This window comes from Canis lupus, chromosome 30, assembly GCF_003254725.2.
Source record: "Canis lupus dingo isolate Sandy chromosome 30, ASM325472v2, whole genome shotgun sequence".
NCBI classification, from domain to species: domain Eukaryota; kingdom Metazoa; phylum Chordata; class Mammalia; order Carnivora; family Canidae; genus Canis; species Canis lupus.
In genome coordinates this window covers 24053094-24070582 of record NC_064272.1, presented here as the reverse complement: position 1 = coordinate 24070582, position 17489 = coordinate 24053094, and the positions used below count along the sequence as shown (strand labels likewise).

The 17489-nt window shown below is 39.6% G+C and overlaps 1 protein-coding gene across 13 annotated transcripts in view; it reads left to right on the top strand.

Annotated features, from left to right (window-relative positions):
* SLTM (SAFB like transcription modulator) overlaps positions 1–17489 on the top strand; it is a 98477-nt gene that overhangs the window by 37873 nt on the left and 43115 nt on the right. For 12 of the 13 annotated variants that reach the window (XM_049104046.1, XM_025472647.3, XM_025472645.3 and 9 more), the window contains 4 exons: positions 98–412; positions 514–658; positions 2541–2701; positions 4568–5631. In XM_049104046.1, coding sequence (XP_048960003.1) covers positions 98–412; positions 514–658; positions 2541–2701; positions 4568–4676 — 730 coding nt within the window. In that variant the 3' untranslated portion in view covers positions 4677–5631. Of the gene's footprint in view, positions 1–97; positions 413–513; positions 659–2540; positions 2702–4567; positions 5632–17489 lie in introns of those variants that run through there. The other variant, XM_049104044.1, reaches the window with a different exon arrangement.

The window sequence follows — 17489 nt, the reverse complement described above, 5'->3', positions numbered from 1 at the left end:
ACTGTGATTTTTGTAAGTTATGCAAATAAAATTAAGAAGAATAAGGCCAAGTAAGTACTTCTCAGGACCTGTGTTCTTTCTTTTGGATAATCAATAGGCGAGAACGTTTTGTTGGTCAAAGTGAAGGGAAAAAAACACGTCCTACTGCAAGAAGAGAAGATCCAGGTTTTGAAAGGTATCCCAAAAATTTCAGTGACTCCAGAAGAAATGAGCCTCCACCACCAAGAAATGAACTTAGAGAAACGGACAGGCGAGAAGTCCGAGGAGAACGAGACGAGAGGAGAACTGTGATCATCCACGACAGGCCTGATATCGCTCACCCCCGACATCCTCGAGAAGCAGGGCCCAATCCATCCAGACCAACCACCTGGAAAAGTGACGGTGGCATGTCCACCGACAAACGGGAAACAAGGTATCTCTGTAGTGGCTGGTGGCATATAGCATATTTGGGTTTCAGAAAACAAAGGCGTAACAGAGTTTTGATTGGAGATGTCTTTGGGTTTTGTTTAACAGGGTTGAAAGGCCAGAACGATCGGGGAGGGAAGTATCAGGACACAGTGTAAGAGGGGCTCCCCCTGGTAATCGCAGTAATGCTTCAGGCTACGGAAACCGAGAGGGAGACAGGGGTGTGATCACAGACCGAGGAAGCGGAACACAGGTAAGTGCTTAAGGGTTTATCATCGCCTCTTCAGGAATAAAGTCAGAGGATATACTATTGTGATGTGGCTGAGATTGGTTAGAGTAGAATGATTGGGAGACAAGGTTCTTAGAAAAGATCTTAATACTTTTCATATTTTACTGTCAACAATTGAACATTCAATTTGAACATTAATAGTCCAAAGAAGGAAAATACCAGCCCAGAAATTCTTAAGCCCTTTTAATTAAAACTCCTGCTGAAATTTGAGCATTGTTAAATTTTGTAGATGAGCCTTGCTAGCAGTGAAGGTTTTATTTCTCTTTACGAAATTGAGGCTTTCAGACTAGGTGGGAAATCTTTGGCCTCTACTTGTGTTTCTCTTTCGCTTTTTCCTTCTTTTTTTTTTTTTTTTTTTTTTTAATACTCTTCTAGTTCATTAGGTAGCTTAGAGTGTAGAACTGAGATAAACTTTTTGTCTCTTTTTTGTTCTTTTAAATCTAAAGGTAGATGAGTGGAATATCTTACATGTTTAAATTGCTTTTTATTTTTGTGACACTTCATTGACTTGAATATTTTGTAAGTTAATGAACCTGGCCAGAAGGAAGTATCTTCATCTCTTAGCAACTCAGATGAACCAAGACCTTTTTTTACCTAACCTGAAAGCATTCTGTTGATGAAATACTGTTATGTTAGTTGACAGCACAAATACAATATCTTCTTAAATTATATACAAAAAAGGATTCTGAAGTGTGTTTGTGTGGGTGTGTGTCCATCCTTCCATCTTCCAGCCTGATTATACTCTAATGCTACATCTTGTGTCTGAATACCTATTAGATTTTGTAGCAGTATTTTTTACTGGAAAATGTTTTTGATCCCTTGGCATCCTAGCTAATACTGCTACTCCTTTTCCATTTCATCCAGAGTATTCATGAAACAGATTTGGGCTTGATGGCATAAGCTTTCATGTTTCTAATAAGTTAGGAATGTTCAGTAGATTAGTTAGTTCATTGAGCTCTTTACCCTTACCCTGAACAGAACTTTTAAGACAGGGTTTGTAATCCAGACATTCTGCCCTATTTAGAATAAAACGTAGGACAGTCTCAGACTAGTCCTGCATTCTGATACCCGTTTAGAAAAGGAATCCTGAGGAGGAGATTCTGTTCCTCCCTTGAAAATTCTGTTTTTCCTAATATAGAGTACCTTCAGCTTTATTGTCTGTAGACTGTCATAACTTCTACTCTGCTTTCCTTGGGTCCTTAGTTCTATGGCTTTTGTTTCCTTGTGTTTTTCATAGTCACGTATGTAAGACCTTGTAAGAGTCACAGCAGTAATGAGCACGGTTTGAAATAAGATGACAGCTCCCGTGTCTGTGTGCTGTTTGCTTGTTGATCCTACACCCCACCCTGATTCGTCTTAGAGTTTTGACCCCTCACCGTGCCTTGTTACAGACCTATTACTCAAGGGTTAAAAAGTACATGCGTGCTGAAAGGTATGGAAATAGAAGTTACATTGCCCCCATATCCTACTCTGAAGCCAAGCAGCTTCTCAATATAAAATAGGTGGAATCCTTTGCATGTGCCCTGGTATTATTCACCTTCTTTTCTTCTCAAACATCTTTTTTTTTTTTTTTTTTAAGATTTTGTTTATTCATGAGAGACACACAGAGAGGGGCAGGGACACAGGCAAAGGGAGAAGCAGGCTCCCTGCAGGGATCCCGATGTGGGACTCCATCCTGGGACTCTGGAATCACGCCCTGAGCCAAAGGCAGATGCTCAACCAAGCCACCCAGGCGTCCCTCAAACATTTTATTGATTTGTTTCTGACATTAAGAGAATACCAGCGTATGTAATTTGGCATGAGGCTGCAGATGTCATGACTTTTTTTATACCATGTGATTCTTTAGCACTACCCTGAAGAACGACATGTGGTTGAACGCCATGGACGGGACACAAGTGGACCAAGGAAAGAATGGCATGGTCCACCTTCTCAAGGTCCTGGCTATCATGATGCAAGGCGAATGGGTGATGGCCGGACAGGAGCAGGCATGATAACCCAACATGCGAGGTAAGTAGTTACTCAGTTAAGACTTCTCTGCCAGCAAACATCCAAACCTTCATTCTTTCCTATTAAAGGGCAGTATAGTTTCTGAGAAATTTTACCACAGCGAGTAACAACCACAGCTCTGCCCACACATATCCCCATATTAGATCAAAATCTCCTGGAGATTATATGCAGGGCAGCTGAGGTTGATTTGTTAGTTTATGTTCTTCATTGTAAGTTCATTGAGTGGCATTCGCCATATGGATTGATTGAGCTACAAGTTCGTGCGTACGTCAGAATCCAGTAGATAATGAACACTAACTTCATGTCAGAACCATCATCTTGTTCACTACCTGGGACTCCTAACTAAAAGTCCTAGAAAGGAAAAGGAGACTGAAAGGATGTTCTACTCCCTTTTCAAAGAGCTCTAGTGAAACTTTTAAATATTTAACTAACCCAAAGCCTGTTCATGTTCTCAGAGGCGAGCTTTATTTTTCTCTGTGCACCAACATGCATTGTGGCCCTCAGCTGGCAAGCCTTTGGCTTCTCTCTCTCTTCCAAGCCCATCTGTCTTTCCCAGTCCCCCTGTCTTAGAAGAGGGGATATGGCTCACTGATCCAACTTACTATTGTTCTGTGGTCGCTTCTGTCAGACTTGAGTGAGTGTTCATCTGTGCCTGCACAGCCTCGTCCCTCATTCTGTCTTTGATCTCAAAGGTTACCAATACCTTTTTTCTAGATACATCTATAGTCCTTTATTTTCTGAGCCCTCAGTCTCCTTGGCTATTACTCACTGTTGCTTTTCTTTTTGGGGGGAATGCTCTAATGTTTTCTAATGTATCATACTTTCTGCCCTTCTCATGGCCTTTGCTGGCTCCTTCAGATGGTTGAACTTCATACACTGCTCTTGATATTTAGCTCTGTGTTGTGATCTTTATGTAAATGCTTTGCTGTCTCCATAAATTCTGGGTCACGGGCAGACTCATTCCTCTCCTGTTTCAGACCTTCATGACCATGTGTCGCCTCCAGCTTGTTGGAATTTGCCAGTGCCACTATGCACCTTGTTCTCCCAAACTGGGCTTCATCCTTACATTGTTCCATTCCTAGCATATATTTCTAAATGTGGTTCTGTATTCTTAAAAAATTGTGAATAAGCTATGCCTTCTTCCTCATTTCAGCTTCTCAAAGTAGTCTTTTATCTTATCTGTTACTTAAACTTTATAAATTTAACTATTAGAACTGTTTTGTTATATCATTATTTGCTCCAAAGCTATATGAGCCGCCTCTCCGGGTCATCTAACCTGGGTTCCTCAGCCAGGCATTCGAACCTTTATGTAATCTGGTCTTATTCTACTTAAACTGTTTCATTGTGGGTTTTTATCTCTCAAATTGGTCATAGGGTCTTTTGATTGGTCTTTTTTCCCCGTGTCACTCATTAGTACCTGTTGTGTTGCCATTAAGCGTATAAAAAAATCTACCCCCCTCCAAAAGAAATCCCTGAATATTTCTGTGATGATGTCCTCTAGCTCAGAGTTTCAAGAAGTTTCTAATCGACTCCCATGCTGCTGATCTGAGGATCACGCTCTGAGAGCCACTGCTCCAAGCCATTCCTGTGCATACCAATAATTGGCTCACTCTGAGGCAGAGACTTTGAAGTGAGAGTACCCAAGTTTAGATCCTTGTTCCACCATTTATTTGCCGTGATCTTGGGCGAGTTACTTCACCTCTAGATGGTAATGGTACATACCTCACAGGACTGTTGAAAAGAGTTAAGTTATTTAATATGGGTAAAGTATAAAGAACAGTGCCTGGTAAATGATTAGCACTATATAGTTATTAGCTGTAATTTATTCTTGTTCTTGACGATTTTTTTCTTTTAAACCTTTTTCAGTAATGCATCCCCAATTAATAGAATTGTACAAATCAGTGGCAATTCCATGCCAAGAGGAAGTGGCTCCGGATTTAAGCCATTTAAGGGTGGACCTCCACGACGATTCTGAAAATTAGCTCTCTGCCATGGTTTCAAGATAATTTATTGAAATCTCCTGTAAACTTTACTTGACTACTTATGAAGAGGACCTCTGACTTGCTTGAGAGTTCTGTCAGACTTTTCTTTTTTTCTCTTTTTTTAAAATTTAACATGATTGCTTTTCTCAATTTTGGAGAAGATGTTTAAATAGTTCCGTTGTAACTTTTAATAGTTTTGTGTATCATTCAACTTTTTTTCTTGCAGCACCGAGACACATTTGAAAAGATGGAATCAAAACCATTTTGTTTAAATCTGTGTGAATATAAAGAGTAGTTTGCAGCTGTGTGGTAGTAGTTTCATTTGCAGCATTAGCTCTGTGGTGTCAGGCTCTAGAGTTACTTCTTGTCACCAAGCGTTTTCAGCCTCCATTTTGAAGGCTGTCTAAGCTTAAAAAAGTCTGCTGTCTAATTTTTAGAGAATAAGATTGTTCCTTGCATTTCTGAGTATTATGTAACCTATTTTTGCAGAAGGTACTGTTACATTAAGTGCATCTGTGTATCCTGGTTTAAAAAAAATGTACTCTTTTTTGAAATAAACCTTCATATTCTGTATAGTTGCTAAAGCGTTGAGAACCTTTTTAATTGTAAAATGAGAGCCAATTTTCAGGTTAGTGTAGCAGCACACTCGTGTGGGTTTGCATGGTATGAAACCAAATAGATTAATGAAACCTTGGCCATGAGGTTTGTATCACTGAAGTTTTTAGACTGAGTTGTGCAGGTAAGTGCACTTTTAGGTAATCTGCACTGTTTGGTGGATAAATTCCATCTCTGGGAATTGTGTGGGTACTAATGTTTCCATGTTCCCAACTATGTTGAGAACTGGAAAAAACCCAGGTTCTAGCTTGGTGAATCAGTTGGGTCTTGTAAATACTTGTATGTGGGAAGGCATTGTTGTCTCTTTGTGAAAATAAAAATCCACGCCTGGAAGTGTATGTGTCTTTGTTTCCAGCTCTTTAAGTGTTAGTCTTCCAGCCCTTTCTGGAGTCACACCCAAAGTAATTGACTTGGTCTAGAGCTATAAAGGCATTCTTTGGGTCTGTGTCCCTAGGAAATAAATCTCACTTTGGTTCTTCATCTAGGTAGCTGGGTAGCACACCCTGGTGAAGTGTTGGAGAGTTAACCATTAATCTTACTTTAAAATTTTTTTAAAGGCATCTTTTCTAGGAAAGCCCTTTGAGGTAAATTCTCAATACTACCTCTTAAAGCCTCCCATATTCCCCTTCATATAATTCAGTGATGAATAATCCAAATGGTCTTGATTCTTGGATAATTCAACAGTCTGGAGGCTTGTATAAAGGGAAAGATGGGAATAAGGGATTGCTCTGAGGTCACCTTTGAATTTGAGAAGTAGCCTTTGTAAAAGCTCTTGTAAATGTCTGCAGGTGGATCTGGTTGTGTTTGTGAGATGACTCAGGCTTCTCAGTGGTATGGGCAGCCACAGTACCCTGGTCTCTGGCCTTTTGGGGAACTGGCACTTCTGTATTGCTCTGGATTTCATAACCTGTTTGTCTCTTCTTCTTCTTCTTCTTCTTCTTTTTTTTTTTAAAGATTTTATTTATTTAGATCTTTTTTTTTTTTTAAAGGATTTTATTTATTTATTCATGACGGAGAGAGAAAGAGGCAGGGACACAGGCAGAGAGAGAAGCAGGCTCCATGCAGGGAGCCTGATGTGGGACTCGATACCAAGTCTCCAGAATCAGGCCCGGGGCTGAATGTGGTGCCAAACCGCTGGGCCACCGGGGCTGCCCCTTTTTGTCTCTTCTTAACACCACAACTATTTCAGTAAAGATTGCTGGTTAAATAGAGAAATGAACTGGTACAACCGCTGACCAGACAAAATTGGAGGTCTACCTTGGTGAGCTAGGCCAGTAGTTCTCAAGCCAGGGCCTACTGGACATTCATGGCTGGGGCCTAAGCATATTTTCCACAAAAGTTCCCCCAGAGGAATCCTGTGTGCAGGCGGCATTGAGAATCATTGATTAAGACAGAGTAGGTAAAACTGAATGCTCTTTGAAGAGCAAGCACCTGGTGATTTTATGGGTAATAGGTTTTTTCCTCATCACTGCTCAAACACATGTTATTTCAGTTTTAGAAACCCCATCTTTTGCCAGTGGGGGATGAAATGCTCTGATTAATGTGATTTTCTAGTTAACTGATAATTAATAACTTTATATAGTTGAACCACTCAGGAATGGACAAAGGGGGACTTCTGCACCAACTTTTGGAATTTGTGTCCAGAGCTTTCAGAACTGTCTTGGTTAGGCTGTGAAATCTTACTATTATTAATATTATACATTACAGTAATTTTTTTCATTCTGTTAACTAGACAGTCACCTCTGAGGAGGGCATAAAAAAATTTTAGCCGGATGCCAACATTACGAGAATATTTTGGAGTCTGGTTCTGACTTTACTAGCTTGTAATTTAATCCTTTTGGACTCTTAATTTCTTTATCCATAGATTTATCACCTTTTTGATGCCTACTGTTCAATTTCTGTTATAATAAAAATTCAAAATGTAGGCAGCTCTGGGGGTGCCTGGGCGGCTCAGTAGGATTAAGTCAGATTAAGAATCAAGAACTCTTGATCTTGGCTCAGGTCATGATCTCAGGGTTTTGAGGTGGAGCATCACATTGGGCTCTGCACTCAGTGGGGAGTCTGCTTCTTTCCCTCTCCCTCTGCCCCTTTTAACACTTGTTCATGTGCCCTCTCTTTCTCTAAAAAGAAATCTTTAAAAATATGTAGGAAGCTCTGATCATTCTAATCACAGGAAATTAAAGGGAAATTTTTTATCTCACACAATAAGGTAACTAATATGTGTGTTCTCCCTATATTTATATATTCAACATATTTTGATTTGTAATCCCAGCATGCTTTTTTGTAGAAATTATCAAGCTGATTTTAAACCTTACATGGAAATGCAAAAGAGTGAGATTAGTAAAAAAAAAAAAAAAAAAAAAAAAAAAATTAAAACCTAATTATGACAACTTGGAGGAATTACATTACCTGAATACTGTATCAGGCATGTTAAATAATAAATGAGCATGATTTGGGTCCTCACAGAAGTTACTATTTATTGTGCACTTACATGTGCTAGGCATTGTTACCAGGTAACTCACATGTATTAATTTCCACAACAAGGTTATGTTTTAGGTGTAGATGCGCTTTTTTTTTTTTTTAAACTATTATTTCTATTCTTTATGCGTGGAAACTAAAGAAATTTGCCCAAGGTTAATAAAGATAGCAAGTGGTGGAACCAAGATTCAAACATAGGCGCATACTTACAAGAGCATTAAATCATTTCATCCAGTATAGGGCATATATGAATATATTTGGATATATATATATAGGGTATATGAATATATATGGAATATGTAGGGTATGTTGTAATGTAGGAAACTGCTACAGAATTTTCTGAAGTGGTTATACCATTTTGCATCAGCAACATAAAGGGTAAAAATTGCTCCACAGACCCATCAATACTTGGTATTGTCAGTCTTTTTAATTTCAGCCAAATGGATGTAAACGATCTCATTAATTTACATTTCCCTGCTGACTTATGATGTTGAGTATGTTTTCATGTGCTTTTTGATCACTGATCTATCTTAGTGACTTGTGTCTTCAAATACCCCATTTTTAATTGTACTTTTTGTCTTACAGAGTTGTAAGATCTCTTTATGTTATGGATACTGGTCCTTTCTCAGACATATATTGGGAATATTTTCTTCCAGTCTGTGGTTTGCCTTTTCGTGTTTTGTTTTGTTTTTAAGATTTATTTGAGAGGGGAGGAGTAGCGCATGCTGGTTGTGGGGAGCAGAGGGAGAGGGAGAGGAATCTCAAGCAGGTTCCCTTTTGAGCATAGAGCCTGATGCAGGACTGTCTCAATGACAGAGATCATGACCTCATCTGAAATCAAGAGTCAGATGCTTAACTGACCGAGCCACCCAGGCATTCCTGCTTTTTCATTTTCTTAATGGTATCTTTTGAAAAATTGTTTTTAATTTTTTAAAGATTTTATTTATTCATGAGAGACAGAGAAGCAGAGACATAGGCAGAGGGAGAAGCAGGCTTGCCTCAGGGAGCCCAGTGTTGGACTCAATCCCTGAACTCCAGGATCAGGCCCTGCGCTGAAAGCAGAGCTTTCAGGCATTCCAATAATTTTTAATTTTGATGAAGTTAAGTTTATCATTTTTTTCTTTCAAATGTCAGGCATATTTTTGCTCTAGGTAGAAATCTTTGCCTACCCCCAAGTTTTTCTCCTGTGATTCTTCTGGGCCTTTTATAATTTTAGTTTCTACATTTAGATAAAATCCATTTTGAGTTGAATTATTTATGACATAAACTAAGGGTTGAAGTATATTTTTTCTATATGGATATCTAATTTTTCCTGTATAATTTGTTGAAAAGGCTTTTTCCTAGAAATTACCTAATCACCTTCATTTTCTTTTCTTTTTTTAAAGTAGGCTCCACACCCAGTGTGTAGTCTAAAACAGAGCTTGAACTCACAACTGAGATCAAGACCTGAGCTAAAGTCTAGAGTCAGGTGCTTAACAAACTGAGCCACTTTAACATCTTTGTTTTTAAAAAATCGATTTATATGTATGAATCTACTTCTGGATTTTGTTCTGTTCCATTGATCCATATGTCTGTACTTTCATGAATACCACACTGTCTTGATTATTGTATCTTTATATTAAGTCTTAAAATCAGGTAATGTAATTCTTCCAATGTCATTTATGTTTTTCAAAATTATTTTGGCTAATCTCACTCCTTTTAAAGTTAACTTGACGGCAGCCCGGGTGGCTCAGTGGTTTAGCGCCTGCCTTTGGCCCAGGGTGTGATCCTGGAGTCCCAGGATCGAGTCCCACATTGGGCACCCTGCATGGAGCCTGCTTCTTCCTCTGCCTGTGTCTCTGCCTCTCTCTCTCTCTCTCTCTCTCTCTCTCTCTGTCTCTCTGTCTTTCTCATGAATAAATAAATCTTAAAAAAAAAAAGTCAACTTGATAATTTCTACAAAAACATGCTATGATTTTGAATTAAAATGTTGAATAAATTTGGAGAGAACTGACATTAACAGTATCGAATCTTCTAATCCATAATTAGTGTATCTCTTCATTTAATAGGCCTTCTTTAATATCTTTTAGCAGTAGGTTATAATTTTCATTATGTAGGTCATAATACATTTTTGTTAAGTTTATGCCTAAGTATTTAATATTTTTGATGCTATTGTAAATTGTATTTAATATATTGTTCATTGCTAGTACATAGAAACAATTGATTTTTATTTATTTACCCTTGTATCTTTTTTTTTTTTTTTTTAAGGTTTTAAGTAATCTCTCCACCCAACATGGGGCTTGAATTTATAGCCCTGAGATCAAGAGTCTCATGCTCTACTGAGCCAGTTAGGCACCCCTGACCCTTGTATTTTTTGACCTTGCTAAATTTACTTATTAATTCTACTAGCTTTGTTGTAGATGCCTCAGGGTTTTCCATGTACACCATTCTATCTTCTGGAAACAAAGGTAGCATTAGATCTTCCTTACCAATTTCATTGCCTTTTTTCTCCTTTGCCTTATTGCACTGACTAGTATCTCCAATAGAATGTTGAATAGGAATAGTGAGGGCAGACATTCTTGCATAGTTCCTAATTTTAGGGGGAAAGCATTCCGTTTTTTGCCATTAAGTGTGATGTCACCTATGAGTTTTTCATTTATAACCTTTATGAGGTTGAGGAAGTTCCCATCTATTCCTAATATACCTGGGAGTTTTTATTATGCATGGGTATTGAATTCTGTCAAATGCTTTTTCTATGTCTATTGAGATGATCATAGGGTTTTCCTTTTCGTTCTGTTAATGGTGAATTACATTGATTTAAATCAACCTTTCATAGTAGAGAAAATTCATACTTAGTTATGATCTCTTTCTTTTTCTATCCATCCCAGATATTGATACAGCTGGGTTTGGTTTACTTAAATTTTGAGGATTTTTTTCACAGCTGCTTTATTGAGATATAATTCATACACCATGTAACTGACCCACTTAAAATGTGCAACTCTGTGCCTTTAGTACTCTCACAGATCACCACAATGATTTTTTTTTCACCACAGTGATTTTTAGAACATTTTCATCACCTTCAAAAGAAACACTCTACTCTTAACTGTTCCCTCCTCACTCACTTCCTTAGCCCTCCCCCAATCCTAAGCATCCACTAATTTATGTTCTGTCTATAAATTTGGTAATGCTGTGTATTTTATGTAAACGAAATCATGTTACCTTTTGTGACTGGGTTTTTTCCCACTTAACATAATGTTTTCAAGGTTCATCTATGTTGTAGCATGTTATCAGTACTTCATTTCTTTTTATGGCTGAATGATTTTCTGTTGTGTGGATATACCACACATTATCCATTCATTAGTTGATGGACATTTGGTTTGAGTTTGCCTTTTGGTTTTAAAAATAATGCTGCTATGAACATTCCTGTCGTGTTTTCATGTAGACATGTGTTTTCATTTCTCTTGGGCATAAACCTAGGAATGGAATTGCTGGATCATATACTATATGTTTATTTGCTTGAGGAACTGCCAGAGTATTTTCCACATTTGTTCTTTCATTTTATATTTCCATCAATTGCATATGTGGGTTCTGACATTTTCACTTTCTCACCAGTGCTTACTTACCTTTTTGATTCTAGCCAGTCAAGTGGGTGTGAAATGGTATCTCATTGTGGTTTTGATTTGCATTTCACTGATGACTAATGACACTGACCATCTTTTCCTTTGCTTATCCGTCATTTGTACATCTTCGTTGGAGAAATGTCTGTTCAGACCTTTTACCCATTTTTTGAATTGTGCTATTTGCCTTTTTGTATTGAGTTGTAAGAATTCTTTAAGGATTCTATCTAGGTAGAAGTCCCTTGTCAGATCTATGACTTGCAAATATTTTCTCCCATTCTGTGGGTTGTCATTGAACTTACGGTACACTTTAAAGCACAAAAGTTTTTAATTTTGACTTAGTGCAATCTATTTTTTTTTCTTATTGCTTGTGTTCTTGATGTCATTTCTAAGAATATGTTGCCAGAGCAGAAGTCATGAAAATTTACCATATGTTTTCTCCTAAGAGCTCTATAGTTTTAGCTCTTAACATTTAGGTGTGTGATCTATTTTGAGTTAATTTTTGTATATGTTACAAGTTAAGGGTCAAATTTCATTTTTTTTCATGTTTTTTTTTTTTTTCATTTCATTGGTTTTCCCAGCACCATTTGTTGAAATGACTATTATTTCCCCATTGAATAGTCTTAGCGCCCTTGTCAAAAACCAGTTGATCATGGACACATGATTTTATTTCTTGACTCTCAATTCTATTACATTGATCTATTTGTCCTTATGCCAATGTCACGCTACCTTTATTTTTGTTGCTTTGTAGTCAGTTTTGAAATTGGAAAGTTTGAATTTTCTTTCCTTGTTCTTTTGTTGTGGTGGTAAGAATTTTGCATTGTTTCCATGAAGAATAGTCTGTAATCTTCTTGTAATGTTTATGAGGGTAATGCTGGCTGTGTAATGTGATAGAGAACCATTTCTACCTTTGTCTTTTTCTAAAAGAGTTTGTATAAGATTTGTATTTTTTCTGTAAGTGCTTGATAGGATTTACCAGTGACACCATCTGGGCATGGAATTTTCTTGCCATTGGGGAGGTGTTAAATTTATAGATTAAATTTCCTAAATAGATATAGGGCTATTAAGATTTCCTATTTCTTTTTGAACTAGTTTTTGTAATTTTTGTCTTTCAAGGAATTAATCCATTTTACCTAAGTGAACACATTTATTGACAGAAAATTATTTTATATTTTTCATTTATTTATTCATAGAGACAGAGAGAGAGAGAGGCAGAGACACAGGCAGAGGGAGAAGCAGGCTCCATGCAGAGAGCCTGACATGGGACTCGATCCACGTTCTCCAGGATCATGCCCTGGGCTGCAGGTGTGCTAAACTGCTGTGCCACCAGGGCTGCCCAACAGAAAATTATTCATTATATTACCTTTTCCAATCTGTAGGATTTGTAGTGATGTCACCTTTTCCATTTCTGATACTGGAGGTCTGTTTCTTTTCTCTTTTTCTCTCGATCAGTCTGGGTTAGTAATTTTAGAGGTTTGTTTTTCCCTCCAAAGGGCCAGCCTCTGGTTTTGTTGATTTTTAAAAATCATTTATCTTTTCTACTCCTTGTTTTCTGATCTTACTCTTTGTTATCTTCTGCTTATTTGGGTTTAATTTATTCTTTTTCTCTCCTTAAGGTAGAAATTTAGATCATTTTCTATAGGCCCTTCCTTTCTAATTGTTTTATAGATTTATAGATTCTTCTTTAAAGATAGTGGGACACAGTACAAAAACACTTGGATAGATGAAAGGTAGAACTCTGTTACTTACATTTCTGAGCAAGAAAAATCTTCCATGCAGTGCACCGCAGAGGATTGCACTCAGGGACATGGTAACAGCAAATTAGAGCTGTCAGGGGCATCTTAGGTATGGCAAGTGGGATGAGGTTAGCTGGGTTTCATGGACTCCCTGAGGATCAGCTATGTTTAATAATTTCACTAGGCAGCATAGGGATTGTCCTTAGTTGCCTGGTACCTGGCCCCAGGGTAATTAGGGTGGGTACATAGTGGCTTAGAGTATGAGAGCTCAATAAAGGTATTGGCTAAGGGTGTGGACTCAATCAGCCACTCTGGAAGGGAAACTGACTTGCTACCTAGCTAGGGCCTTTAAATTGGCTCAAGAGAGTTTATGTTTATTTATATAGACTTTATTCGTTTATTAGGGAGAGAGAACACAAGTGGGGGGAGGGGCAGAGGACGACAGAGAAGCAACACCCCCGGCCCCCTTGGCCCCCTGCCCCCTGCCACTGCTGAGTAGGGAACCTGATGCAGAACTCCATCCCAGAACCCTGGGATCACAACCTGAGCCGAAGGCAGATGTTTAACCAACTGAGCCACCCAGGCACCCCAAGAGAGCATTTTTAACTTCTAGAGATATTTCCTAAGGAAATGAAGTATAGATTTTTTTAAAAAAATATTTTATTTATTTATTCATGAGGGACACACAGAGAGAGGCAGAGACACAGGCAGAGGGAGAAGCAGGCTCCATGCAGGGAGCCTGACGCGGGACTCGATCCCGGGTCTCCAGGATCAGGCCCCAGGCCAAAGGCAGCTCTAAACCACTGAGCCACCCGGGGTGCCCCTGAAGTATAGATCTTGAAGAGCTATCTGCACATCTAAGTTCATCACAGCAGTATTTACAATAGCTAAGATATGGAAACAACATAAATGTCTCTTGATGAATCAATGGGTAAAGAAGTGTGTGTATACATACACACAATGGAAAATTATTCAGCCCTATTAAAGAATGAAATCCTGCCATTTGGGATCACATGGATAAATCTGAGGGACTTCATGCTAAGAAAGCCAGACACAGAAAGACAAATACTACATGATCTCACTTATATGTGGAACCTAAGATACTCAATTTAATAGAAGCAGAAAGTATAATGGTGGTTGCTAGGATAGGAGAAAGGGGGGGGGGGACGACATAGGGACGTGTTGGTTAAAAGGTACAAAGTTTGAGTTTTGTAAAATGAAATGAATTCTTGTGTACAACATAGTGACTATAGTTAACAATACTGTATTTGTATGCTTGAAATTTGCCAATAGAGTAGATGTTAAGTGTTTTCCACAAAAGAAATGAAGGAAAGAAGAGAGAAGGATAGAGAAATGATTACTGTGAAGTGATGGATATGTTAATTAGCTTGATTGGGGTGATCATTTCACAATGTATATGTGTCAAAGCAGGCTGCCAACCATAAGTATATACAATGTTATTTATGCCTATGTGTTAATTATACCTAAAAAGCTGGAAAAAATTTTAAATAAAATTATAAATTATATATTAAAATTGACCTCTTAAAAAAATTGACCTCTTGATGTCTTGACATCAGCTTTGAGCTCTGTTATTTGGGGTATTTACCAACCTAAGTAGTAGAGGAGAACTTGAGAGAGTAGAACCAATCTGAACTTTCCAGCGTCTCTAACAATATCTTGGTGGAGTTGTAAAGTATGTTAAAAGCTTAAGTTCTATTTTTCATGACAATACTATCTTGGTGTATTCCTTGGGTCGAGGTGGCAGGTTCTGCAGTTAATTGTTGAAAGGAATGAACTGTTAGTTCAGTAAGATGTATTTAAATGTTAGTGGTATTTGTTGTAACCAAGGGGAAGGGGTATTTGTAGTGACCATTGATGGAGATACAGAACGAGAGGTGAGGAGGTGGCAAGCTGGAGTTGGGGAGAGTACGAGAATGCAGTGGGGGAGTGGGAGGTCCTGTCCCCAGGGAAGGGACAGTCTGGAGGGACAGACTGGGGAAAGCACTAGTTTCCATTAAGTTTTAGAATGCCACCAGATGGTAGCAAGCTCTCCAAAATATCCCCTTAGGCATGGGAATATTAGGGCAGAGAGCAAGGGCTAGGTAAACAGCACGACCAGGAAGCATAGGAGAATCCCTACTATTACAGAGGAAAGGTCACTACCTGGGTCTCACTTGTCAGTGTCTAAGCAGAGGTAGCCGTGGGTGTTGCTCGGCCAGTGGTCTCAGTGCCTGGAGTGCAGTCCTCCCCAGTGGGGCGATCGTGGGCTGGGGTGATGGCGTCCAAGGCAAAGTCTTCTGCAGTGGTGAACTTCGGGGCCAGAGCAGTGTGATCTGGGAGGGACTGGTGTATCCTTTCCAAGCGGATACCCACTAAGGTTGTTATGGGCCGTAGGTTTTTTGGTTTGTTTTTTGAGTATTTTATTTTCTGAGGATAGAAATTACAAAATTGAACCAAGAGGAAAAACGCAAACTGTAAAATCCTGAGACTCTGACCATTTAATCTTAAAGTCAGTAACCCTAGGGACACCTGGGTGGTTCAGCGGGTTGAGCGTGGACTCTTGATTTCAGCTTGGGCCATGAAACAGGGTCATGGGATCAAGCCCTGTGTCGGGCTCTGCGTCAGCTCCTCGCCAGCTCCGAGTCCAATGAGGAATCTGCTTGAGATGCTCTCTGTTCTCTCCTTCTGCTCCTCCCCCAGCTCGTGTGCACACAAGTGCGTGCTCTCTCTAAAATAAATAAATCTTTAAAGTCACTAACTCTAACAGTTTTATTACGAGCACCTTAATTTTACATTCACAAAACTAATTACACTATAATGAATTTTAGGTTTTTTTCTGCGTTGTTACGTATTTTGTGTCTGAGGGTATAAACGTCCCTCATTTTTCTTTTTTTTTTTTTTAGGATTTTATTTATTCATGAGAGACAGAGAGAGAGAGAGAGAGAGGCAGAGACACAGGCAGAGGGAGAAGCAGGTTCCACGCAGGGAGCCCGACGCAGGACTCAATTCCGGGTCTCCAGGATCACACCCCGGACCAAAGGCAGATGCTCAACTGCTGAGCCACCCAGGGTCCCAATATAAATGTCCCTCCTACAACCCACAATATTAGACTAAGCTGCTTGTAGAATTTGAAGGCAATGTTGGGCTGAGAGTTTGACTTGTGTCTCTTAAGTGCGGGGACTTTGTGGGTGTACAGCTAGCAAAAGTGATGCTGGTACCCCTGATGTTGCCATAATCGGGCCAGAGTACCAGAACCCAGCTGGCACGATCAAACCCCTCGGAGTGTGGCCAAGTCTAAAATCTCCCCAATAGTCCAAGGTTTTGCCCAGATGGGTGATGAGAGGAGTTCTGCTGCAAATAGATTTTCAACCTTACGGCCTGACTTCGGTGCATGCTGTTACTCTGGTGCACGATTGCCAGTCCAAATCTCTGAGGTGTTGCAGCTGCGGCGGTAAACTGTGGGCAGCCCCTCCAACTTAGCCAGTTATTATGGGCCTTTTGTTGCGTGTGCTGGTTTCATTGTTGGCAGGCAAATGGCAGGGCCTCAGGGCTGCAGCGCTGGCGTTGCCACACTTGAGGTCGTGTGGGGCTCGGCACTTGCTCTGTTTGGTTGAAACAGTGACTGACTTGGAAGATTTGGGTTTCCGGATCACAAACCAGGGAAAGCACTCAGACCAAAAGTAACAAGACCAATAGGCAGTGGCGTGGTGTGCGACTGCACCTGTTGCCTCCAGTCCGCGGTAGGATTACCAACAAGGGGCTGTCTGGGCTCATCAGGGTGGGACACCATGGTGACTTTATTTTTTTAAAGATTTATTTTTTTATTTATTTATGATAGACATATATAGAGAGAGGTAGAGACACAGGCAGATGGAGAAGCAGACTCCACGCAGGGAGCCTGACGTGGGACTCAATCCTGGGACTCCAGGATCGCGCCGTGGGCTGAAGGCAGGTGCGAAACTGCTGAGCCACCCAGGGATCCCCACCATGGTGACTTTATTATCATCTCTGATGGTTTTCATTTGCAAAGTGGGATTTTTCTGGTTCCTTCTGAGCAGTCCACACTGTCTGTGGGAATGGCCCTGGACAACTCAGTTTTACGTCCTTGCGGGGACTGGAGGGAGATCCCAGAAGAATGATCCACCTATTTCTATTCAGTACTAAAGAAGGTTGTTTTTTTTGGGGGGGGGAGGTTGCTGGAAATTCAGGCTTAAATGGTCCCATTTGAGTTGAGCAGATGTCTGGCTGACAGAAAATTTGTGGTTGGCAGGTTCCAGAAGATAGTCACGGGATGGAGGCAGGATTGAAAAGCCTTAAAGATAGTTGGAGGCATTAGCAAAAGGCCTCATATGTGGTGAGTTTTCATATACGTAGAGGCCAG